Below are 26,824 nucleotides of genomic sequence, written 5' to 3' on the forward strand. Positions count from 1 at the left end.
ATATGGGAATGGGGTAATACAAATAATTCAGAACAGTTTCTGAATGAAGAGGCTCCATGAAATCACACAATGAGGGGACAGGTATCAATACAGGACCACATCTTTGCTAGGCTTTTCCAGAGAGAGACCGTGCAGAACATATCTTTATGTTCAATACCAACTGCAGCAATTTGTACACACAAATTAATTCATCACAGCACCTACTCCTTGCTTCTGGGGACTTAAGAAATGTGACTATCATTTGGACAGATTAAATTAATCTTTCATTAGGTTTCATTCAAACCTTCTGCCTGTGGAATGCAGCCCCACAGTCCCAGTTCCTTTCAAGGACAGCACACAACTGTATGGAATTAGGTAGGATATCTATCTGTTGCTCTTTCAGTTCAGTACAATCCATGTTGCCTCACAGGATTATTTTATTTCCTCCCGTAGTTGATCTTAATTCATTTGTATCTCTGAACGTTTATTTTCACTTTATGAATATAATCTTCTATCAGTTCTATGATACACATTCCTTCTTTTGAAAAAAGCACTAAGTGATTTTGAGAAAACCAGTGGTAAACGAAATATGACATTCCTCCAGTCTCCATTATGAATTGCTTTCATTTTGTTCTGCATTGAATGTTACCCTTGTACACTTATATGATGATTCTTTAGCACTTGTAATTTCATGGATAAAAAAAATGCACTCTTTCAGCCATTTGCAAAAAAGGTAATTTTCAGAGTGTTCTGTTTCTCAGCACAATCCTTCAGGAATAAACAGAAACACATCGCCACACAAGATAATTCCTTATTATGCTAAACAGTCCCTACCAGCTAATTAAGTCTGCTATCTGTGCACTCTGAAGTCTCTAATACAATCATAGATGTGCTTTAAACTAGTTGGCAATACTGATTTATTTTGTATGAAACAGTGAAGACTTTCTCATCTGTAATCAGTCAGGTCTGACTGGGCAGTAACATTCCATAAACACCAGCATTTTGGACTATAAAGTTAAAACTGAATTATCTTTAATGCAGTAAGAAAGCTTAAGGTCAGATTTACTTTATAGCACGGTTGTCTGCCAAAAATATAAAAACATAACCTTCTGCATTGTATGCATGAGCCCTTTCCAATATTTCAAGATCATAATGCCACTAGCATCGGAAGTGGGGATACATTCATCAAAAGCGACTTGATAATTTACAAAGGCAGCATAAAATTGTGGATTTTCAACTGCATAATCTTTAGACAGATAAACAAATTACAGCGGTGCACAAGCAGAAACAATATACACTTGGCTGAGCATTCATTACTTCATGCTATCAGGCATCAACGCATCTCCCTAGCAGTGGGCAACCTTTGGTGTTTTAGGGCTCAGGAGGCATAAAATAACATGATGGTGAGGTAACCGACCATAGCATGATAGATGATGTTGCATGAAAGCTGTTCACAGCCCCATGTCTGTACAATCTGTAATGCCTACTGTGTAGCAGAGCCCACCATACAGCGTGGCAATTTGTGCATACTGTCCTTTCTCTACATAGAATTAAAAAGTAGATCTACAGTTTTTGTTTGGAATTAAAATATAGATTTGCCGAGACAGAAAATAAATTATTTATTTGCCTATAAGAATTAATACAGCAAAACAGTTACCCTCATAAGAATTTCTAACAGCTAATTAAAAAACACACAAAAAAATTAAAAATCGATAAACACTTAAATTTTCAGGATTTAGTATGCTGTAATTAGTTAATTAAAATTTGCCTTCATTTTTTTAACAGTTTAGGAAGAAACTTCACAGCATAAGGTTCTGCAGTGAAACACATTAAAAACATAATATGCATAAAACCACAGAAATGAGCACTGTCATTTTGGTCTTTATCAGTTCAGCAGTCTTTTCTACTTAGTATTTTCAATACATTCTATGAGCCACAATTACAGTTCATTTTTGTGCTGGGTAAACTAACTTCTTCCTTGGTACCGGCTCACACAGTTAAACACCCATGCCAGTTTGGCTTCCTCCAAATTTGTAATTTTGCAGGCACTTTCCTGGAAATGTCCCAGACTGCATGCTCCTAATTTCGAAGTGCAAAACTGCAGTGAAAAAATAGCGTGCAGTTTTAAAATGATCCAGGTGACTGCATTTCTGTTCCACTGCGACCAAGAACTGGGTAACTGACCTCACAGCTACAAATTTCTTTAATGCTCTACCTTTGTTTTCTTTTGTTTAATTTTCTCCCATTATATCCAAGTTATACCCCCCAGATAATCTGAAAGAATTCCTTTCCCTCTGTACTGTTTACACTCTTCAAGCCTTTGTGTACACTTCTATCTCCTTATTCATAGTTAAAAAAAAAAAAACTTTCCTCATTGGCCACTCTTTCCATGGTTTTAATCCTTTGTTCTGAGGAATTCCACGGGCGCCGAGTGCTATCTGTAATATTTTGGGTAGAGCCTCAATTTTTCCTATTCTATTTCTGTAGAAGATAAAGTAACATTGATTTTGACATTACTGTTCTTACTACAAAGCCTGTATTCCTCTTGGCTTTACAATGTTTTTTCATCAAGTTCCGTAATACACACATTATCTAAAATTTTAGGTGAAACTTCAAGACACCATGCAGACACTTACACATTAAAATGTGTGAGGAAGTATGCTGGACTGAAATATGAGTAGCTATGAAAATGTTCTCAGCCTTTCAGTGAGTTATATACTGCAAAGCAAACAGTCTAATCATGAGGCAAATAGCCCTGATGGGAGAGAGAACAGGAAAGTTATAAACTTCAAGGAACAAAATTTCAAGGGTTTTGTTACTTTAAAAGGGAAAAAAAAAAGAAGATATACATGCAAAGATTACTTCCTGTTAAACTGTACTGGTTATAGAGAAAAATACAGATAGACAGATGACTTTGGGCAATTTGGCATTTCTAAGTCTGTTGTGCATGCAACAGTCAAACAATCTGGTCAGTAAGGTAACCTCAGTGCAGCAGGGCTGAAAAGTCACAGCACATTCCTTTCCACATGGGAGTTCTGGCCACTGCTGGCACAGCAGGAAAGGTCTCGTGCACAGCAAGAAGGCATGGCTGAGATCTCCTTATGCACTGATTTCCTGAGGGGTTCGGGGTCTTTTAGGAACAGAACAGATCTGTGTTCTTTCCATGACCAAGCACGCAGGAAAAAAAAAAAAAAAGCAGTGCATGTTGGCACATGTAACTGGCTGATCTGGTTCAGTGTCTCTGCTGAAAACAGGAGAGCAGGGCAAAATAAAAGGGAGAGGAAAAAAAAACAAACACAAGAGAATCGGGGGGGCTCCTGAACTACAATTGGGTCATTTAACCTTGAGTAGAGAGCATCACTAAGCTTAACTGACCTCTAGGCACTGAAATCCTAAGAGGAACCAAGTATTCTAAAAGTCCTATAAAATAATATTTCTGATACTCTAACAGAATGCCTAAATTTACACTAATTTAATTGGTATACCAAAATTAGGAGCCTATCTGCTATAGGCTGTCTTCCTTCACTGCTCAGCAATAGTAGATTTGAACCATGTACGGCCTGACACGTTCTTCGGAAATGCAGTTCTCATCATCAACAACAGAGGGAATCTAAACCTACTACGCTTTAATTCAGGAGCCTCAAGCTGTTCCTTCACAGACCTTTCCTTTAGTAACATTCTTCTTCAGTGGCAGCCACTCCTGGCTGCTTCTGCCTGACTGTGCGGAGTCCTTATTATGACAGCCCTGCTAATACCCTATTCCCTATGTTAACGCTCAGGAGGCTCGACATGGGGACTGATGGAGGTTATTGATTTATTTTTATTCTTTTTTAAACCAGGCATGGTTTCACAATGTGGTTCAGATATGCCACAACAGGGCACTGACAAATGCAGCCCTGACAAGCTGCAAAGCAGTGCAGGAAAGCAAATCGTCAGTCAGCGTTGGAGCTCAGACACCAAATGAAGCATTGTGAAAGCTTGAGCTTTGGTAACTGTCAAAGGGTTAATTGGGACAAATCCATATTCTCCAATGGGAAGCACTGGAGTTTAATACTGCTGTATATGCCGTCAGCAGCTTAGCGAGGGTTTGCTCTTGTCAACTGAAAATTCAGGGCCAAGCAGAAAGGTATCAGCCCTACCTAACCTTGTCAAAGAAAAATGCAACATGAGGAAGCAGTGAAGCTGCAGATTCACACTTACTTTCAGAATGAGCTCCTTGGCTGAGTGGGACATCAGGATTCTGTCGCACCAGGCTGGACATCGTGTATTCATGTACTGCTTTCCCTGGCTGGAGTCCTCGCTGTACGGGTAACTGCAAACATATTGTCATCACAACAGTCAGCAGCATCCTACAAACATCCTGAAACTTCCAAATCAAATGACAACGCTAATTAAAACATTTAATTGGCAAAAAGCAGCTCTTTCGAACACCTCTCATACTTACCTTCTTTCTCCCCCTGGAAAAGAAGCTGATAAAAAGAAGTTGCATCACTGGATCGCTATAGATGTACTGTGGGGACTCCAGCACATTCTATCTTAGCTTTAAAATGCAAAAAGTGCTTATTTTGACCTACAGAACACCCTAAAAATTAACTCTAGTTTATCTCCATAGTATGTGCCTGGGTGAGCCTAGGCTGAAATCACTGAAGGCAATGGTACTGGCAGCCTCTGATTAACTGCCAGGAGGCCGAATCCAAAGCTTTCTTAGTGAGTGGATCCTATCCAAGTGTTCTCACTACTTCAATACCATAGACCTTTGAATTTGACGCTCACTGATTATGCTGTAAGGACCACTGCTTTCCCAGACCATTTCCAGAATGGCATGGGTAAGTAGCCAAAGGGGACTGGAGGAAGTCCAAAGGGGCTGTGAAAGGCTGTTTCTTGCACACTGGATCCAAATTAGCTGAAGAACAAATAAATGCACTTAAATAGAAACATTAAGCTGGTGCATGTTATCTACAGATATATATGTGTATGTGTTATTTAAAATAAAGATATTTGCATTTTATCCTGCTCGTGGTTGAATTCATAATGAAGATACCGAGGTTTTCAAGACACGTGTTGAAATAAAATTTTTGGGATGCAACCGAAGGGTTTGCACGCTTGAAGAGAAACTTATTTACCACCCTACTTGGTGCGATGCTCTGAAACTGAGACATTTTGCTTTCTACCAAATAAGTTTACAAGCTACACTGCCATTAAAAAGATTAGCCATGGCAAACATCCAAGAAAAGCGTACTGAATGTATTGGAACAAACTAGTGATCTCAGTACCTTTTCCACCTCATCAAACCTAACAAGACTCATTTTCAAAACATATTATGAGAATTCAATTTGCTGCTTCACTGACATACAGAAGTACAGCTTATTTCTGAGTGTCTGTGAGATATTTTGATGATGTAATACTATTGGTAGTAGAAGCTCTTTGTCTGTAATTTAAGGATTGACTTTTTCCTGTTACCCTTTTTTAGTTACTCAAGAATCCTATACAACCAAAGCTACTTTTTATGACAGCAGGTTTAAGAATCAATGACATTTCACAAAATCCCTCCTTTTACAGAATTAACTACACAGCTTTTAAAATAAGATGCTCTGTACTTGGAATGATCTGTTACTGCTATGCTAGACCATTTCATTCAAGAGCCTAAATTCTGTAAAATGGAGTTTATCAGTTTGCTTTATTGATCTTAACGTTTCCAAAGGGTGAAAACTTCTGCTAATTTTTCAAGGTCTTTAGCGCTAATCACCCGTGGTCAAGAAGGTTTGGTCATTTACAAATATATTTGACCCATCAGAATTCCAATGGCTGGGGCAGAAATGAAGATAAACGCTGCAAAAGCTATCCAGACAAAATCATCTGCAATAAGTTAATATGCTAGAATGATGCAAAATCTTCTTATGAGCCACCATCTGTCCCTTAGGCTGGAAGTGTGACAGTGTTCTATCTTATCACACTCCAGTAACAAAAGCTTCTCTCTCCACGTCACCTCATCTTTGTCTTATGCCAGTCTCACTCCTGTGAAATGCTGACATAGGCATAATAATAATAATATGTTATCTAAATACATTCCTAAGAAGTAAGGAAAATTCTTTGCTCTTCCCCTTCATGCTCCAGATGGGTCACACATGCTTTGGAATAAGCAGGTTCTCTTTGTAGACTTGCTCAAAAGGTGAACCAAATATGATACTTGAAATTACCAGGAATGATTCTTTTTGCAACCAGGCAGCTTTCATGGACAGGGCAGCTTAGTTCATTATATGTACTTACCTTAGATAGGTGTTTTTTTTTTTTTTTTTTCTGGCAAGTAAACAGTCTGTTAGAGGTTTCCGGAATAAGACTGTTACTGAATAAACTCTCATGAAACATACTGCTTAATGTAGAGTATTCCAGAATAGCACATTCCAGTATATGTCTCCATCATTCCATTCCATAGTTAAACGAACAGTGCCATGAAAGCATTGTGACTGCTTCCTGAATTGTGTCTTTTTCTTGTGAACTCTGAATCTTTTCACTTGGTTGGAGCACTTATAAGGGTATTCTTTTCTAGGCATACTGTGCCATCTTACGTGATTTTAACTTTCTCACCAGCTGATGCGATTTAAAACCAGTCAATAAAAGCAATCAAAGGAGGAAACAGATGTGTGTGTCTCAGGAAACTCAGCTAATGATTCTGTGCTGCCCTAAAGATAACTCAAAATACAAAGATACCAATAAAACAACTACCCAAAACCTCAAAGCTACCACATACAATGGTGTAAGTTTTCAGTCTTGTACACAATGTCTATCACAAGAACAGAGCCCTTGGGTGTGCTCTCAGCACTGCCTGCAAGGACAAGTCCCCTGAGGTTGTCAGACTTGGGCCCACAACCACGAAGGCTGCAAACTGAACAACTGGAAGATATCAAAGGTGCACACATTTCAGAAAAAGCAGGATACAAAGACACAGCACTCACATTGCCTCATCTCATACAGCAACTGCCCAGTACATACAGACTCAAGATGGCAGACAAAAAGCTGGAAAAAGTTTCTAATGACTTCATTGGGCTGACTGTACTAATATAGTTCTGTTTGACTATTAATTTTTCATCTTCTTTAGGGTTGCTTCACAATTCATCTCGTCCTATGTTTCAGCCCTAAGTTTTTACTGGCTTCTTTAAGTAGAGCATAGAGAGTTACATTTAAATTTATGTGCATGCAAGAAAAAAACATAACAGATCTTTTAATAGACAACTTCCAAAAGACATTCAGCATACAATTGTCTACTACCAAGTACATTCTTACAGCTTTGCTTTCTTGGTACCTCCAGCTCCTTTTACCACCACCATTCCTGGCTGGTAAGGATCTCACAGATCTTGGTTAAAAAGTCATTCAATAATTTAGCAGTTTTTCTGATCTATGAATTGCATAAAGAATAACACTGATCTGATAAAAATAATTTTAAGGACACTACACCAAATAAAAGTTAACAGCATCTTGCCAGGATTGGGTGTTATCAGTCTTCCATTCCGCAGTCAAAACTATCAAAGTTGTGACTGTGGCGGAGCAAAGGAAGAACCAGCTCTCTTGGCCCCATGGCTGTATGAAGGAATTTCTATTTTTCCTTTCTCTAACCTTCTGCCTCAGTCACCGTCTACCTTGTGCTATGTACAAAAGAACAGTGACTTTGAAAATAGCAATTGTTCATGTAACAATGATGGCATAACATAAAAAAGCCTCTGTGAATGATAACTAGATACAACACTAACACTTGCTCATTCTATATATGACTGGACTCGCTTCCTAATCTGAGCATTCAATATAGTTACTCAGTGTTTTTCCACGCAGTGTATTCTATATACAAATTTACAAATGAAGAATCCCATATGGAATAACTTTTCTGAACTGTTTAAAAAAGTAGCAAAGTTGAAATTTAGAACCTTAACAACTCACATTAATTGAACAGTTAATGAAATGAGCTTGCTGTTGTCTATATATGCCAGCCAGCACAGAGTCATGCAAAGTATCATTTGACTTTATATGCTCCTGGATGATGGATAGACAGGCAGTTCTGGAACTGGACCATCCATGCAAGTGGCTTAGATAATCTGTCTCTAATTGTTCAGGATTTATTTCTCCTCAAGATACTCCCCTTCTGGACACTTTCACACCTTATTTCACAAACTTTTACACACTAATGAAAACAGCATCGTTATTATAACTCTGAATGTTGTCAAAAGCTAACTGTACACTTCAAGGATTCGCAAACTAACTGCTAATTAGGAATAGAGTGTCAAATGAACTACTGACATTACAGTTAATAAGGATGAGAGTAACTTGGCACCTGCTTGTGCAAATAAAACATGAAGAGTGTCAGTAATATTATTTCACTACTGCTGTTGTCAAGTATTGTCAAAGATGATTGGACACCTTTACAAAAATACTTACTGCAGGGTGAAAAGTCTTCCGACATCATAAACCATCCTGACAACAGTGCCTTACCTTGAAACACAAGCCAACAATACAATGCATATAAATGTCTCCTAAACTGCCATTTCCAGTCAGGAAAATGCTCCTAATGAACTCCTCTCTTGCGCAAGAAAGGATAAAACGTGTTACTGAGATGGGTGAAGAGTACTTTCAAACAATAAACAATTCACTTTGGAGCATTATTACCTTTCAAAGCTGTCTATCACAGGCAGTTCTGCTTTCCAGTTCAGTTTTGCTCACAGCAAACACCATTACTATGCCCTGATGCTGACAGTGTGCTTTGGTGCCACTTTAGGCATTCTGTCTTCTATGGTAAAGACATATTTGGTAGTGCTTTAGAAAGTGTGATAACATCTACCATGAAGCAATGGGGAAAAAGCAAACTGTGTTGCATTTTCTTTTAGTATAATAAAGGTCATCCTGAAAAAATACACATGCTGTGTCAAGATTTACGTGCAGATATTTAGCCAAATACTACTGTGTTTCAGGGAGTGGAGAATAGCTCCTCTTCAAAGACCAACTGTCTTCTGAATTGTTTCTAATACCAAATGGTTGAGATGAGATGGAATCATAAAGTACTAATGAGAATGGAGCTCTTTATGAAAAGAGCTAAGATACAGCTGTAATTTGGTCCATTTTCTTTTTGAACTCAGAGGTGAGTTCTTGCATTTACTCAACATTCTTTCAACATTCAGTCTTTCTATTTAAATGTGATATTGAGAGATGACTTCAAAAGGTGAAAAATACCAAACATTTTTCATCAGAAAATGGTTTATTACTTTATTTACCTTTAGCTCTGCTCTATTTTCAGGTTGCCTGAGGTGATTTTACAAGGAACAAGGACTATGCAAGGCAGCCAGTTCAAGCTTTGAGTACATTCAAAGTTATAAGGCCAATCATATAAAACATATAAATTATACATTTAATTGGCATTTCAGCATTAACGTGTGCTGGTATATGAGTAAAACCTCAATAGAATGTCACTTGAACAACTAAAGTATGACATCTAAGAATCAGCATATGCCATTACTAATTTTTGTCTGCTGCCAAATCATTGGTTTCCTCCCCCAGATCAAATTACCACTTTATATCTTCCTGAATCTGAAAGGGAGATTTGGGGTCCCTAGTTTTTTTTCCAAACAAATGACCCCTTGTAATTTATCTTTATATGCTCATTGTAGAAGCAGATAGTTAAAGCTCAGCCATGAGACACATTGGTGATTGAATTAAATTAACTGTTCACGTGTACCAAAATACTCATAAGCCTTCATGATGCTCTGCTGAGCTAACTGGCAATGATACGCATCTCACTTAAGCCAAATCAGGAGGGTAAACAGAGTCTTGCAAACACAGTAGTTTAAGTACAATGCGTTAAACAGCTGCTACTTGCAAATGCTACACTAACACCATGGTGATGAAACCAACAATCAGAGTCAAAGGTGACAATAAAAAGGGAGGTCACCAGGGCAGTCCAGTAGCAAAGGGTAAGATGGGTAAACAGGACTCAAGCCATAACTCCAGGCTCAACACAAAGCAGGAAGGTTAACACTACAATGCTTTTCTCTGAATCTTGTTTTATGGACTTATGTTGAGCATATTGCTTGTTTCAAATAATGAGCTGCTTTGGAAAATCACACCATTGTAAAACATGTAAAGAATATGATTCAATTAATATTTCTGTTTCAGCAGTCAAACTCTGGACCTCCTCCAGTAAAAAGGAAAAATAAACCCAGAGTTCCTTTCTTTTTCTTTTTTACAGTGAAAAACACCTGGGTATGTCTCTTTCTGCTCCCACAGAGAAAATCCTTCCTCATTGATTACAAACATTCCACTGCTAAACCACAGTGATTACACAAACACATTACTTCTCACACCACTCCACCTGCTGCCTCAGTGCCCCTCTGCAGGGTGTTCAGCCCGTCCAAGGCTGAGACCCACGCATGGCTACCAGCCATCAGTGCACTGCATTCTGCAGTCCAGTGAAGAGAGCAAATGGAGAAGCCTGGATAACAGAAATGGATTATTAATACCTCAGCAAGTAGGCAATGAGTGTTTCTTTCTACTCTCAATTCTACTGCTTTAATAACAACAAAGCTGTACTCCACTCTATGTCTGTGATACCTCTACTACTACAAGTAGATACACACAAGGACAAACAATGTCGGTCTGTTGGAAACAACCCAGCGTGGGCTTGTTCCAGCAGAACAGTCCGATGTCACTGTATGTGACTGTGACTGTGTTAAACATTTTCTCCAGGAACTTGCCTGACTTAAGCTAAATTGCTTCTGTGCAATTCTTACACAGACTCTAATACAGAAGACAAAAATTACAGCAAAGCTGAGCAACAGGTAGGAAGGAGCCCAGGTTCCGAAAGACCAGGCTTTTCAATAGTACTTTCAGATCTCAGCATGATGCATCAATGGTAAAGACTACAATTAATGAGCTGGCTAACAGTAAAGACCACAACCTTTTCAGAATATACTGTTTCCTTCCTGATCACTGCTTGTGATCCTCACCTTATACATGCCATACAGTAATATTCAGTGCTTGAAACTTCTTGACTTCACTGACTTTCCTCTCTATGTTCCTTTGCCACAGTTCCTTAAAACAGAGAACTGCACTCTTGGCAACCCAATCAAGTTCCTCACAAATTAAAAAAAACACCTATTTTAGTTTGGAAATTAAGTGAGGATGACAGTGAGAGCTGTACTGGTTTAATCTGAAGAGAGAAATGTGGATAAGAGCTGTTTGAAAAGCATTACAGTGGTTAAATGATCACTGGTCTAGAGTAAATGGCAGCTGTCCTCTCAGCCTCCAGCTGGGAAGCAGTTCCTGATCTCCACTCTCACATGTTGGAAGAACCTGGACACAGAAGGTCCTGTGGCAATTTACTCTTCAGGGCTAAGGGATCCACTGATGATTTAAGATAACCAACTGATACCTGGAAGGTGTTTTACTTCTCATGAATGAATATATGAAGTATTTATATCTGGCAAAAAAAAAAACCCACACAAATACTTCTTAATCGTCAGAAAAATAAAGACAAAGTGCAAAAAAAGAAAACAAATAGATTACTGAATAAACAGGAATCTGGAAGAATAAAGTACAAGAGCCAAGCAGAATTCCAAAAGGGAAACAATTCCAAGAGCAAATGAGGTTCAGCCCATTTCCTGGCATGAAGTGACAAAGCCAAGATACAGCCAGTGCAGAGGGTCTGCTATAGAAAAACATCACGAAGAGGATATCTAAGACACAAACATATATCCAGCCAGGAAATTACACGACAGCCTAATGCAACAATAAACAAGAACAGGCCACTTTAAGAGAATGATTAATACATAAGATTATTGTGCATGCAGGCTTATCGGAAAGCAAACCTTGTAGGTGGGTGTGAACCCCTGCTAAAGTCAGCTCCTATCTTTGCTATACAACAGCTACAAGAGTAATTATAATAATTAATGGAGAGCAGCGATAAAGTTAACAATTGCCCACCTGTATAATGACTGACCATGATGTTGTTTCTTTTCTCACACCTACTGCTTTCTGCAATGATTGCTGACTACTACAAACCCTTTTCCAGCCTCATGCTGGGCTTGTTGTTTGCTCACAGCCATGCTGTTCCACCTATGACTGACAGCACTCACTGAGTTTAAAATTCTCCATTGTATTTCATCTCCAATGGCTAAGGTTGCTATGGGCGACATTAGATTACAAAGAATAATGAGACAAAAAACATGAATATTCACCATATAAAGAAAAGACCTCAAAATACAGGAATGGATGGATAATGTCTGAAAAATTATTAGCAGGACTTTCCCTGTTCTGTGCAAAGATAACAAACTTACAATGCAGATGGTGATTCTTCATTGAGCTCTGATTCCTTTTACAGCTTGCCTTTGCTCTTGGCAGATTTCAAGAGGACAGAGTAAGAATTTGCTGTGGCTGAAGGCACTGTGGTTTGTTACTGTTCTTTTTCTCACTCCAAGGGCAGAGAAATGATGAAAGGGCTTTGAGCAGGCTAATCACTTGGCTGTGAGATGAAAAACTGACTGGTTGCTTTCCCTGCTGGCTCGAAGGGACTGCTACACTTGTGGACATCGTTCCCTTGGCCGTTTCTGGTGATACCTATTGCAACATGCAGGAATGTACTGGGATCCTCCAGGCAGGGGCTGCTCAGCTGGGACACAGCAGCCTCAGCACATACAGGCTGAGCCAGCAGGCCAAGACTTCTTCCTCAGAATTTCACTCACTGAATAACTAGCATGCTTTCTTTACAGAGGACTATAGGTTCATACTTGGAGAATTAAAAAGAACTCAGAATTTAAGAGGAATTCGGAAAGAAAATGTCTTGCCATCAAGTGCCAAGTTGAACAGATCAGAGGTAACCAAAATCCTTGGAAGTGGAGATGATGCTGCAAGGGCTGCACTCAGGGCTTAGTTCTGGGCGATTCTGAGGAGACAATGACCTAACACCACAGGTGTTCATCAAGCAACCATACAGTCTAAAACTAAATTATAGTTTTGAAATGGAGAAGATAAGTTTTCTTTTTCAGTTCTACAAATAGACCTGCAGAAGTGCTGTTTTTAGTTCTGAAAGGTAGAAGAGTTCAGAGGTCGCACTGGAAACCTTCCCATATACAAAGTGGATGGGGAAAAGGTGCCTGGAGTTAACATTCACTAACATGGTCCACCAAGACCCTGTGAAGACCCACTTGCATACTGACCATCAGGAAGGTACTGCATTGCCTTAATACAGTTGATGTGGCAGGTACAGATTTTGTTTAGAACTATTATATACTCTAATTATAAATTCCCAAATTATGTATTGTATGTACAGTGATCCATACCTATCGAAGTTACTGTATAGTTAGAATACTGATGTATTTGTAAAATTCATCAAATTTCACTTGCATATTCCTTAGTAGTTTGAAAACTTTCAAGTGAACTACTTTTTTAAAGAGGTAGAATAGAAGACAAACTGTGGATTACAAAAAAAAAAAAAATCAAAACAGCAATTCTGAAAATCCTCATCCATGTGCCATCTTATCAGCCATGTGAATGCTCTCATCCATACTCCTCAAATTGTTTTCCAGATCTGTTCAGTGACTGTTTGCTCGGAAATGCCCAGAGTGCAGAGCTGATCTCCATTCTTCCACTTACAGCGGACTGCTCTTCATGGAGTGACAGCACCATCTGCATTTGTACACTTCCCTCTGACAGGACGAGAGGGAATGGCCACAAGTTGCGCCGGGGAAGATTTAGATTAGACCTGAGGAAACTTTTTTTCTGAAAGAGTGGTCAGGCACTGGAATGGCCTGCCTAGGGAGGTGGTTGAGGCACCATCCCCAGTGCTGTTCAAGAAGCGTTTAGATGAGGTGCTAAGGGATTTGATTTAGTAGTTGGGTAGGGACAGTGATAGGAGGATGGTTGGACTAGATGATCTTATAGGTCCTTTCTAACCTTATGAACTTATGAACTTCTGTTCACTTGAAAAATAGCTTTTCCAAATATAAAACTGACTGTCCTGGCTTCCAGCAATTAATGCCTGAACTCTAGATTTCTATTAAAACACAGTGCAGCTAAATTAATGCAGTCTTTCACAACAGTCAATCTAACACACGTTTCCACAGATGGTTAAACTAAGGTAGGTCCTCATTCAAGGCACCAAACAGCATGGAAGATTCATGTGACATTGTCATGGCAGGAATCAGCTCAGGTTCAGTCACCTAAGTACCAAATGGTGAAGGGCAGCCGGGAAGCAATGCTCTTCTCTGTGGGTGTCCAGATTTGGCAAACAGACCAGTGCAGGCCAAGAGCCCCACGGTATTACAGCTTCTTTAAAGAATTATCTATACTAGCTCTTAGAGAAGTAAGAATTCAGTAGTTAAGAAATAAAAATTATTTAAGAATAGTCTAGATCCCTACCTTCTATAGAATTAAAAAGCAACTTTTTATTTGATACTTATTACAACATCAAAATCTTATTTTCAGGAACCACTAGCTCTGTGACTGAAAATAGGAAAGAAATCATATAGAATAAAATTTATAAAAGCTGTTATTAAAAAGGAATGATTTAGCAGTAGATGGAAATACATAAAGACCTCCTTCTTTGGCCAAGATTTGTAAATGATTCCTGAGATGCTTTCTCTGCCTTATAAGTGGTAAGAGTGGTGTTCTCCCTGAGTACTGAACGTAGTTTATGTTCAACTGAAAAGAGATTGTAAGGAACTTTAGAAAGGCACGCTGCAAACAACTTTTGCAGACCATAATAAACTCAACAACTATCAACAGTGGAGAAGAACAAAACACCCTAGGAACATTACGAAAAAGACAGATCTCTTTTTTCTCTTTCCAGAAAGAGTCCAGCAGAATAACAGAATTGTAAGGGTTGGAAGGGACCTCCAGAGATTATCGAGTCCAACCCCCTGCCAAAGCAGCCCCCAGCCCAGGTTGCACAGCTCAGCATCCAGGTGGGTCTGGAACATCTCCAGAGAAGGAGATCCACCACCTCTGTGTGCAGCTCCAGTGCTCCATCACTGCACTGGGAAGAAGTTCCCACACGCATTGGTGCAGAACTTCCTATGCTTCAGTTTGTGGCCATTTCCCCTCATCCTATCATCATGCACTGCTAAGAAGAGTCCTGCCTCATCCATTCACCTCCCATTCCTCAGATATTTTTAGACATGGATCAGATCCCCTCTGAGTTTTCTTTTTTTCAAGGCTGAATAGACCCAGGATTCTCAGCCTTTCCTCCTAAGAGAGGTATTCCACATCCTTTATCATATTTGCAGCCCTCTGCTTTGCCTGCTTTGGCAGTGGGTTGGACTAGATGATCAGTTCTGTAATTACAACACATTTTCATTTTACTATCACTTTGTTAGAAAATTACTGAAGTCAACATTTTTATTACTTCTTATACTGAAATGCTGTTTTAGTGTGACCAAGAAAAAAGAAATGATAACCAAACTATTCTAGGTTCCCAAAGTTTTTTTTTTTTTAATAATAGTCAATTCACATTTTTACATACTGTAAATGACAGATATCTCCCCTAAATCCCATAGTGAGAGTGGTAACTTGTACTCTGAATTCCTATGAAGTCTCATGGAAAGGCCAGTTTCCCCAGCATTCAGAAATACAGAAAATGTTTGCATTAAGTTCTGCTTAGTATTAAGGACCTGTAATAGTTCCTACTGCCCAAACCAGGCTTGCTGTACCCCACTCAGGGCAGGAGCACCTGTCCTGTGCCCTGCACACAACGGGAACATCGCACAGGGCCGGGGCAGAGCGCACCTCTATGGCTTCAGGGTGCCCCAACCCCTTTAGTGCCCCAACATCTCCCAACGTCGAGGATCAGAGCCTGGCTCTTCCAGATAGGAACCAGTACACAGCACAGCATCATATGAAACAAGGCACGACTGACAGTGCTTGATCAGCAGGTACTGGAACTTTAAAAAGAACACGAACATTTTGGACAGCAGCTTGCAAAGGTTCATCTAAAGAGCAAAGTGCTGTGATTTCATTCAAAATAAATGCTTTTCAATATTAAACTATATCCCTACACAGTTGTCATGGCTTCAGGTGACAGTCAGGAGTAGGGACAGAGAAAAAACAACCTAAAGCTGATCTGTTCTGTGTACACACATGAGGTTAGCCTGCTGGTTATACATCCTATATTCTTAGCAATATTCTCAGGTTCTTAACAGTTCTCTGTTTTCTTCTTATATAAGCCCAGTGTTAGCATCCTTCCATGCCAAAAAGGAAGTACCAGCTTTCAGCATAAAACTCCTTATTTACTATTATTATTATATGAAACAGACAGAGTGACTATCAGGCAAAGATTCACATTTATCCCTTCACTGATGCTGCTGGAACAGATAAGAACAGCAGCTGCAGGGCTGATTCTCTGTGGGCCTTTGGAAGCTGAGGAAGGGTTAGCTGCACCCCTCCTCGGACTCCTAGCCTGCTCTCAGAGCTCACAAATGCCCAGGTGAAGCAGCTGTGGCCTATGCAGAGCTGCCTGGGCCTGTGCCCTTATTGCCATGACACAGCAACCAGGAGCAGTGCCTATAGCCCTGCACTGTTCATGGAGAGCTCCCCTTCCCTAGCTCCAACTGGATATGATGGGGAGGAAGGCTCATTTTATTTGCCCATGGGCTCACAGTGCATGGCCCTTGGCAGCTGCAAGGAAAATCCTGGATTGTTCACAGACTGGCTGTAGTTCACAAGAAATCTAGCCGCTAGAATAACAAAATACATTTCTAATGAGATTCAGACATATCTGCATAAAAAGATTTTGCAAAGATTTAGAGTTTGGCTAAGCATTCACATAATTTCACAGAAAGTTCAAGAGTACAACTTAGACACAAAGACTCACGCCAAATTCCAGACTTCTGCACTACAGCAGAACAGCAGCAAACCATATTGGCTGAGAGGTCTGAAGAGCCTCCAAACCATTCATGCAATAAAGTATTCTTGCCAAACCTTGCCCTTGTTTTGGCTGAAAGATTGGCCTGGACTTCCATTCTGCTTGCAAATTACTGTACTGTTGTTTGTTTTGTTTCCATTCTACGGTATAAAATCTAAAGCAAACATTAGCAAAGCCATAAACTAGTAAAAAAAAAAACCTGAACACCACCACTCCCACTCAAACAGGTCAGGAAGCAGCAAAAGCAGGCACATCTGACACAGAACTTTAAAAGTTAGACAGAGAACTTCACAACTAAGTCTGCTCTCAGTCTTGCCCAGGCTGTTTGCGTACGAGTGCCACGCTATTTGTACTTGGTGGCCAATGAATGACATGACAGCTGGACAATTAATCTTCATTTTAGAAAAAGACTAAAATTAGTGAAATCCAACTGAAGTATTTCTGGTAAGAAATGCACATCTTTTTTCCCTCGCTTCCTTTCACCCCCAACAAGTACACAACTAACGAAATACAGTCAGCGACATACACGTTGCTGGGCTTCTGTAATCATAATCAATAAGAACAATTTAGAGCAGTGGTAACCTCTCTATGCATGCTTCCATAATCCCATGGGATCAATATAATTTAGTATCACAGCTGGCTGGTAAAAAATAATGAGATTATGATAACAAAAAAGAAAGCTTTTCAAATACTTTTTCCTGGTGCATGACAAAGCATTATACCTTTCAGTCTGTTTCTAAAGAACAAAACAAATATTTAAGAATGTCATGTTTCATATACAAATACATATATACACAAAGTATATAAAAGTAGTTTATATATGCATATATGTATCTACATCTGCAGAGGATTCTCATTCTCTACGAATACAGTATTTATTTTCCTTAAAAGTGATTGTAAGATTTGACTTACCCAAACTCAGAAAGGGGATATACATATTTAAAAACATATCAATTTTTCTGTGCATTTTCAATGAAGGGAACTGCCACTTGTAAAAGTTTTGGTTTTGTTTGATAGCAGTACTTGCGCATTAATGGCTAAAATTCATCCAAGGGTGTACATCAGATTAAAAAGCATGCATGTATATTATAAAAGCAAAATTATCCTAATAGTCTTCATAGTTATAAAACACGTTTACTGAAACTGAAAAACCAGAATCTAAGTTCCTGCTCTCTTTCTTGCTACTCCTGGAGCCCATCGTGAGCAATGGCATTAAGCTATGTATCTCCAATACTTCAAGTCTATTTCCAGTGAGCACCACTTGGCATTCAGTTGCCAACAGCTAGAGACAAAGACTGCTGTGGCGGCAATCAAATATCTCAGCAGCCCATCTGGCTTTAGTGACTATGCCTCTTAGCACAGAATCAAGTATGGTCTGTTTTAAAAGCAGCTATAAAACACACTAACAATGAACTGTTGAGCAGCATTTATGTAGTAACTGAGGGGATGCAGGAAGACTATATAAGCTTACAAAGGGAATTAAGATCATTATCATTTCTACAGTACGTATAGGAACACTCACATTGTACCTGTAACATTCCTAACAGCTACGTTTTAATCAGCTCACTAGTTAAATAAATGGATTATATGTGACTCTTACCTGGGAGGAAATGAGATGTCCAGTTCATACAATCTGTCCTTAAAGACTGAGAGCTCTCTGTCAAATTCTAAAAGCTATAAAAGACAGAAACAAATGCATTCACGCTTCAACTGAAGAAATCTAAAAACACTATGTTATATAAAATGAAATAAATGGACACAGCTTGAGCTATGCTCCTCAGACAACAGTTTCCAAAACTTAGTGCAAAACAATGAATACTATTCTGATATATAGAAAGTTAATTGAGAAAAGAGTACAAAACGTTTTTTCACCTTAGTGAAACACGTAACACTGGCTCTTTACATCAGTGACTTACTCGTGCACTTAACATGCCAAGATGGTGAATTACAAAAAAAAAATAAGCAATCTTTTCAGAGATAAACCAAGCCTGCATTAAAAGAGTACAGCAAACTGATATGCTAATCAGCCCACAAAAATGTTGGGAGAAGTATCATAATACTTTATATTATCTTCAGCTCTGATAAGAAGGTACAATAAACACGAGGATGTGCAAATCACTCTTCCTAAGCAAAGACAAACAGCATTTTTGCACACTAATTTTGGGTGGTGCATGTCAGATAGCAGAAAAAAGGAAATGTGACAACAGGTAAAACGCGTTCCCAGGAAGCAGGCAAAATGTGGTAGTGGAAGCAGATATTTAACAGACATGTTCATAAGCCTAGAACTAATATCCCAGATAAATATTAGTCCTTGCTAAATCTGCTTTCCCTTGACCGTGACAGAGAAAATAAATGTCTGTAGTCTTTTGTTCACAAACATGAACCCACTCATAACAAGTCAATGATAATAGTCTGTGCTAAACCATTAACTGTTCTGATGAACACAAGCGACCTTATTACAGAACCAGGGCTGGTGTTAACTCTGACATCTGAGTGAATAAGAGTTAAAAAACAAAAAGCTCATCATCTGCGGTGTTACCGGCTGCCGTTCCAAGTGTCACTTTCTGTTTTGACAAGCATGTCATCAAAACAGTATCCTGAACGATGGAGCGTGTTTGTCCACTGTTCATTAATCACATCCCATCTCACAGCTGTGCTGATACCATTGTATGAATAGCAGAGGTTCCCAAAGAAATTAGATTGTGTCCCCCTTTCCCCTCTGCCACCTCATAAATCATTCCTGAAACGTGCAATTAGCAGCTACTTGTACACATTAATTATCTGTGTGAAGGGCAGCTACCTGAACCACCTGCACTGCTGATTAGCTACCTCTCCACGGCCCACCCGGGTTCTTCCATTTCTAGTTGCAGTGTTGCTTTACGTATGCACTTCTGCACGTGGATACAATGGGCAGCTTTCCATATTTTATTGCATCTGAAGCTAAGCTCTGAGATGGAATGCTGACAAAGACTTTCCAGTACAAATGACCGCAGTTAATTTCTATACATTTCAACTCCCTTCAAACCCAACTATTTAAGAGTTTGGATAAATACTATAAAGTATTGGGAAATTTGCACCTCATGCATCTGTCCATCTAGTAATATGTTCAACTCTAAAAAAGTTGGGATGGTTCAGTCATTACTTTATGATGTAATGTCAATACACTTAAGGAAAAAATGTTTCCTTGTGCATGCTTTCAGACTGCAAACTTAATTAAAATAAAGACCAAAGAGATAGATGGGTAGCCACTGTGTATACATACAAGCCATCTGTGAAAACAAATGTTAACATCCTTTTTCTATTCCACATTTCTCCACATGTTTGATTATCTGCCCAACACAAACACGGCACAGGAAAAAAAAATCTACCATCCCCATTAAAATCTGTTATTTGAAGCACAGCTATTAATGTAATACAAATTCATTTTTCCTGCTCCTTCCAAGTAAAAAGAACAAAGCAGGAAGGTGGAAGCATCAGGAAAAAGAAGACTATTTCTAAACCATGAAAACAGCAAGAACTGAATAAAAGAACAATGATCCATAGAATACAATTGTATAAATTACTCATGAGAATTCCAAGGGATAGAGATGTTAAATACAAGCATTGTCCTCTCATACCAATTCACATGGCAAAATTTTAAACATTCACACTGTTTTTGCTATGATTATGTTTGCAAATTAAATGAAAGCCAGCAGTCAGAGGACTGGGTGTTCAGACATGCATTATCACCCAGAAAGTTTTTGATGTGTTTATTTGCTGCAGTTGCTTGTTCAGTTGTGCTGTGCTATGCAAATGAGCTGCTGACACTGGTGACAGAGTGGACAGATAACAGGAACAAGGCTGTATTGTGCACTGCACCATCAGCTCCCCAAGTTATCCCAGGTAAAAGGACATAACTGAACCAGTAATGACAAAGCCAAAAACTCATGATAACCTAGCTGAGTGTCTAAACCCAATTGGATGCCCAGGAGCATACATACAGGAAAAATTGTTCTTTGTTGGCAACGCATCCTCACATGTAAAACAGACATGTGTATTCTGACTGCAGTGGATTATTTGAACAGGATTTTTTTTATTTCTTGCTATATTTTAATATTACTTAATTTCAACGAAGGATTAATTCTTTCCTAGATATTACGTGACTAAGTTATAATATCTGTTTGTACAAATGGCTACACATGCACAAATCACACAAAGAGATCTGATTATTCTCATAAAAGGAAATAAGAAGCTCCACATGTATTAAGAACGCTGCAATGAGAAACCACTTCAGAGTCCTGCTTTATTCACCAAGCACCACTGCAGACTGGGGGAGGGGGGAGACTAGGGCAAGAAACAATGAAAATTTGAGCTGTGCATTTTGAGAAAACTCTGGTTTATTTTTCAGAAGATGAGAATGCTCTGATAATCACATTTTTGGTATTTATCTTAAAGTCACTTTGGTTCTCATTCAAGTCCGTACCCTCAAAATGCAAGACAATTGGTGAAAAAACTAGGCCCTTCCACAATTACAGACACTACACTCCTCTCCAACCCAACCTGGTAAGAGAAAGAATGGGGCTTGATACAGGCACCATCTCATATTTGCTTTACAGCAGCTGCACAGACGTCTGGTACCCCTTGCATATATTAATTTTCATAAGCTACCTGTAGTGCAATCTGATACTGAAAAGCAGTCAGAATTTCATAGGGCAGCATCCTTATAGCATATGCCAGCATATTTTTAAAAATTTCCCTAAGCATTTTCTATTAATAGGTGTTTTCAGCACAAACTTCCCACTCATCTACATATCGTACATTACACAGCATTGTGAATAACACTGTTGCTGTAATAGTAAACAAATATGTCCAATCATTCTGAATGACTAAAATGACAAAGAAATACAGTTTAAAACCAAAAATCAATATATTGTTCCACTTAATTTACTCACCTTTAAGATGAGTACTCATCTTTAAGAAGCAAACCTTGAACATACCACATGGTATTATGAGATAATTTGACCAATTACACAAATTTTAAAGCACTGGGGCTGAAAACTAATTCCAGAGCTGTATGTCACAGACAGTTCAGAAGTTATTTGGTTTTTTTACTCCCACCCCAAAATCAATTTCACCAATGAACTTACATGTAAAGTACAGCAAGGATTATGTGAGGGCTGCTTTAAGCACTGAGCTGTTGATACTATGTTGAGTTAAGTGCTGCGTCTTTGTTAACACTATAACATGATGGAAAACGCAGCCATAGTAGCAGGGCAGCAAAGCCTCCAGACACAGCAAGTGAGGACAAACCCAAACACAACAATCACGACACAGAAACCCAGGAAGAAAATCTGGTTACCTTGGGAAGGCCTCAGGTAGGCAAAGATGCCCTCACCTCCACTGCCAACCCTTAAATGAGGGCTGGGAAGGGCTGGATCCCGACTCCACCCCATCCGGTTACTCAGGTGCATTACACACACCTGAGCTGCCCTGGGCTGGCCCTGCCTTTCCACCAGGTGCTCCATCACTGCTTCAGGATGTGACTCAGCATTTCCACTCCATATGTAAAGATACTTGGTCTCCAACACACAGTGACCAACCCAACGTGAGCATTAGATCAACATCTCCCAAATGAAAGCACCCTCCATACGTGTATTATGTCTATTGACAGCTAGTACCCTGTGAGACAGAGACAATACGCCTGGGTGAATACAGTCATGCAGTGGGATTATGAATGCACACAGAATGCATCCATTGGCCTGGGACTGGGGGAAAAAGTCACAGGGCAGAATAATTTCTAAAAAACAGATTAAATTTATCGATGGGATTTTGCAGTTTGAAGTTATATTTCTGTACTGTACACTTCATAAGCCAAATACTTCAGACAGCTTCTGTATGCAAGCTCCTGCTGACTCAGATAGGAAATGACTTGCTAGCAGTGAAGTTCTTCACACAGGATTACAGAATGACTGCACTTGCACTAAGGAGTATTTGCTATTTTCTTAAGAGTAGAATTAACAAACTTGATGGCTGTTTCCTGTATCAGCTGCAGTGTCTATCACTGTGTTGTTTATCCATCTGCTTGTAAAGACTGCTGAGGAGTTCTTTTCTTTCCCTCCCTTCTTGTCAATGCAGAACATTCACTTACTGCCTGGAGCCCACGGTCCCTGAAACTGCTGGGGCTGTGTGTGGGAAGCAGCATGAGTTATAGCTGAAGATAACATTTATCTGCAACACTGAATTTGGATGTTATCTTGCTCTACAATAACCAAAGGATTATAGTAGAGTTAAGTTGGTGTAGAAATCAAAGTAATTTTGCTTGCTTCAGTTTAAAACAACAAAGCACACAGGAAAGGTCAGTGTCCATTGGTGTACTGCAATGGGCCACCTTGGCTAAAACCACACAAAAATGAACCCTTTAAAGCAGGGCATCTTAATTCAGTCATTGGTGTAGAACAATAGCAATTACTCATCAAGACCTACAGACCAAAGTCAGAGTGTTGTTAGATCAGAAGGTGATATTAGCAGCATTTATCAAACCCATCTGCAGGGCACACCAGAGAATTCACAGCTGCGAAAGGAAAATGAAGTTTCAGACCAAGGAAAGGAGATGAGCATACAGAAATGGCCTTAGAGAATCAAAATATATGCGCACTAGTTACTGTAAACTCCTTCACCAGTCTTGTATAGAGCCCGCTTCTTTTGAAAAACTCTGGAAATGCAATAATTTAATTTGGCTTTCCAGTTGAGAAAGATATTTAGAGCCCAATTCAGCAATAGATTGCTTTACAAAGGTCTGGGAAATACAGATCCCTCACACCTATCTAAGACAACGCTACACACAACTGCACTGCTCTGATTTTAAACATTTAAAATCTGCTCCCACGGGGCCTGGCGGAGGTGGCTGTTGTCACACTGCCACGCACCAGCCCCTCCTGCTGTGGGACTGCAGGGCCCTGCACTTTGCAGGGGATGTGCCTAGGATCCAGGGCTGCAACAAGTGGAAGGGGCTCTGGAACAAGCAGCCCTAGTAGTCCATGCCACACAGTATCTCTCACTCTGCAGGGTGTTCAGCTATATGTATGCAAAGAAGGAACTGGATGGTTCAGAAGGTGACTTCTGGTGCACTGCTGTGCTGTCTCTCCAACAGATACTGGGGAGGTTGAAGTCCCCCACAAGGACCATGTTATGTAAATGTGAAGCTGTATATAGAGGGTCTCATCCACTTGGTCTTTCCAATCAGGCAGCCTGTAGCAGACCCCCACCACAATGTCTCCTTTCCCAGCCTTCCCTTTATTGCTAACCCATAAGCTCTCTGTCAGCTCCTCATCTATCCCGAGGTGGAGCTCCATGGACTCCAGGTGGTCACTGATGTAGAGGGAACACCCACTCCCTTTCTCCCCTGCCTGTCTTTCCTGAAGAGTTTATCCCCATCCATCCCTACATTCCAGTCACGAGAATCATCCCACCATGTCTCAGTGATGCCAATGACAACACAGCCCCATAGCCACGCACAAGCCTGCAACTCCTCCTGCTTGTTCCCCACACTCCACGCGTCAGTGTATGGGCACCTGAGTTGGGTTCCCGTTAAGGCTGATTTACCGATTAGAGTTCCCTTATCCTGTACCTTAGGTGCCGTCTTACTGGCTTGTGATCCTACTGCAGGCTCGGGGCATCCATTACTGTTTTCAGCCTCAAAATGCAATGATTTGAGGATCCCTTCCCCAGACAACTCTACTTTAAAGCCCTCCTGATTAAACTGGAAAGCTTGCTGCCTAAGATGGTCTTCCGCTTGTCTGACAGATGAACCCCAACCTACCCCAAGAAGACCAGAATTCTCAAAATTAGTTCTATGACATAAGTAACCAAAGCCCAAGCCCTGTTCATACCACCACTCCCTTAGCTTTTTGTCGATTTTCTTAATTCTGTCAGTCCTTTCCCTTCCCAAAACCCTAACTTGGAGGATTGATGAGAAGACTACCCATGCTCCTGAGTTCCTCACTGCTGCTCCCAGCTCCTTGTAGTGCCTCTTGATGTTCTTCAGGTTGCTGACAGCTGTGCCTTTGGTGCCTGTATGACACAGCAGCAGTCTGTAGGAAACACAAGGTCTGGCAGCCTCTGTCATATCCTTAATGCAGGCCCTGGCAGGCAGCAGACTTCTCTAGACAGTGGGCCAAGGTGACAAATGGGTGCCCCTGTGCCCCTCAGAAGGGAATGACCAACCACTACCACCCATCACTTCTTCTAAGTTGCAGCAGTTGTTATGCAGCAGGGAGGGCTGGCTGCCTTACTCAGTTCAGATGACTTACCTGCTATTGTTTCTTCTTCCATCTCAGCCTGGAGAACCATGAAGTGGTTATGCAGAGGCACCTCAGGCTTTAAGGCAGGCTTTCTCCTCCTGTTAGTCTTTCTCATGGCAATTTGCCATTTCTTGTCACTGTTCCTCTCCAACTGGATATGCCAGTGGGGGAGTTTGGGGCTGTTTGGCCCTGGACTGTGGATTAAATGTAGGCTGCACTGAGTCTGGTTGACTCACTCTCTTGATAGCACACAGCCACCTGGCTGTCTCCTGGAGGTTGGACAGCTGCTGCAGGAGGTCCTCCACCTAGGCACATCTTACACAGGTGAGTTTGTCACTCACCTCTGCTCCAGGAGGCAGGTGCAGACACTTCCCACGGACCATGGTCTGCACAGATGCTTCTTCCTTTACTAGCTCTGTCCTAGTGGAGGCTCTGGTAATGACTGGGGTAGGTGGTGCATACCCCCAATCCAGTATACCCAGCACATCCAGTCTGACTCACTCTGGATTTACATGTATGTTTGTTAGGGAGAAGAATTCACAGATGCTATTCCCAATCTCTCTGCCGTGTATCCAATTTGTGCATCAACTAAGCACTACCTTGAGCAAATGCAATTCCATGCATGGGAATACTGCTGTTTGAGTAAAGGAAGAGAGCACTAAGCCATTTTCCTGCCATTATTTTTATGAAAATCAGGCATCCCAAATGATTTAAATTAAAGAGGCAGTTTCAGGATGCATAGGATTTCTTTATGATCAGTCCTAGGGAACAACGATCCTAAGCAATCAATTTCCTTCCTTTATCCTAATTTGCCCTTATACATCATATTCAAGATTTTATCTGGACAGGGGCTGGTTGGCTCAGTGGATAAACCTCTGCCTTTTCACCTCTGGGATCATGGTTCAAGTCAAACCCTGATGAAATGCACTTGATCGTCCTAATCTAGTTCTTAGTGGACAGTATTCCCATTATCTTTAAAAGGGTCAGAGCCAAGGCCATTGGGAAGAGTGCATTGTGCTATATCTTGTCTGTTGATTAATACATTTTCAGTGATGCCAGATCCTTAACCTTCACGAGCACACATATTCTCACAAAAAGCTTAATAAAGGTCCCTCATGGACTAACCTTCTCTTCTCAATGCTCATATCCTTTCAGATCTCTCAAGAATATTAAAATAAAAAACACAAAGAAATTACTCATCATCTAAAAGTATGTTTGTCTCAAATGTCTGCAAAAACACCCCTAAGCTAATTAGCATAATAACAGATCACTTTAAGTCATTACTTGGCATATGGAGAACAAGACCTTTATAACTCAATCCATTTTTATAGCACATTGCAATTTTCTTCCCATATCGTATTGTATCAGTCAAAACTAAACAGACACACAGAACAAAAGGAATCCACCCTCAAAGACTGATTACGTTTTTCAGAACACAGACATTGAATAAAGATGGTATTCACCACAGAAATTTACTCTTCAGGATTACTGAAGGATATCTGACCAACAATAAAAACATAAAATACTTTGCTATTTTTTTCTTTCCATCCTAACAACAAATAAGGTCAGAAATGGAACCTTTTTCATATATGTAGTCTGGAGATCACTGTGCTTTCCTGCACATCTTGAACCTATGATTCTATTATTCTAATCTGGGAATTAATGTTAATAAGGC

General features: G+C 40.0%; 1 protein-coding gene across 2 annotated transcripts in view; it reads right to left on the bottom strand.

Annotated features, from left to right (window-relative positions):
* The window catches only part of INPP5A (inositol polyphosphate-5-phosphatase A), a 193,833-nt gene that overhangs the window by 2,350 nt on the left and 164,659 nt on the right, over nucleotides 1-26,824 (bottom strand). For both annotated transcript variants that reach the window (XM_065746757.1, XM_065746758.1), the window contains exons 12-13: nucleotides 18,471-18,544; nucleotides 4,180-4,291 (exon numbers count right to left, since the gene is read on the bottom strand). In XM_065746757.1, coding sequence (XP_065602829.1) covers nucleotides 4,180-4,291; nucleotides 18,471-18,544 — 186 coding nt within the window. The remainder of the gene's footprint in view (nucleotides 1-4,179; nucleotides 4,292-18,470; nucleotides 18,545-26,824) is intronic.

Source organism: Cyrtonyx montezumae, unplaced genomic scaffold (assembly GCF_038088225.1).
Source record: "Cyrtonyx montezumae isolate F1298 unplaced genomic scaffold, pur_monq_1.0 scaffold_4, whole genome shotgun sequence".
Lineage (NCBI taxonomy): Eukaryota > Metazoa > Chordata > Aves > Galliformes > Odontophoridae > Cyrtonyx > Cyrtonyx montezumae.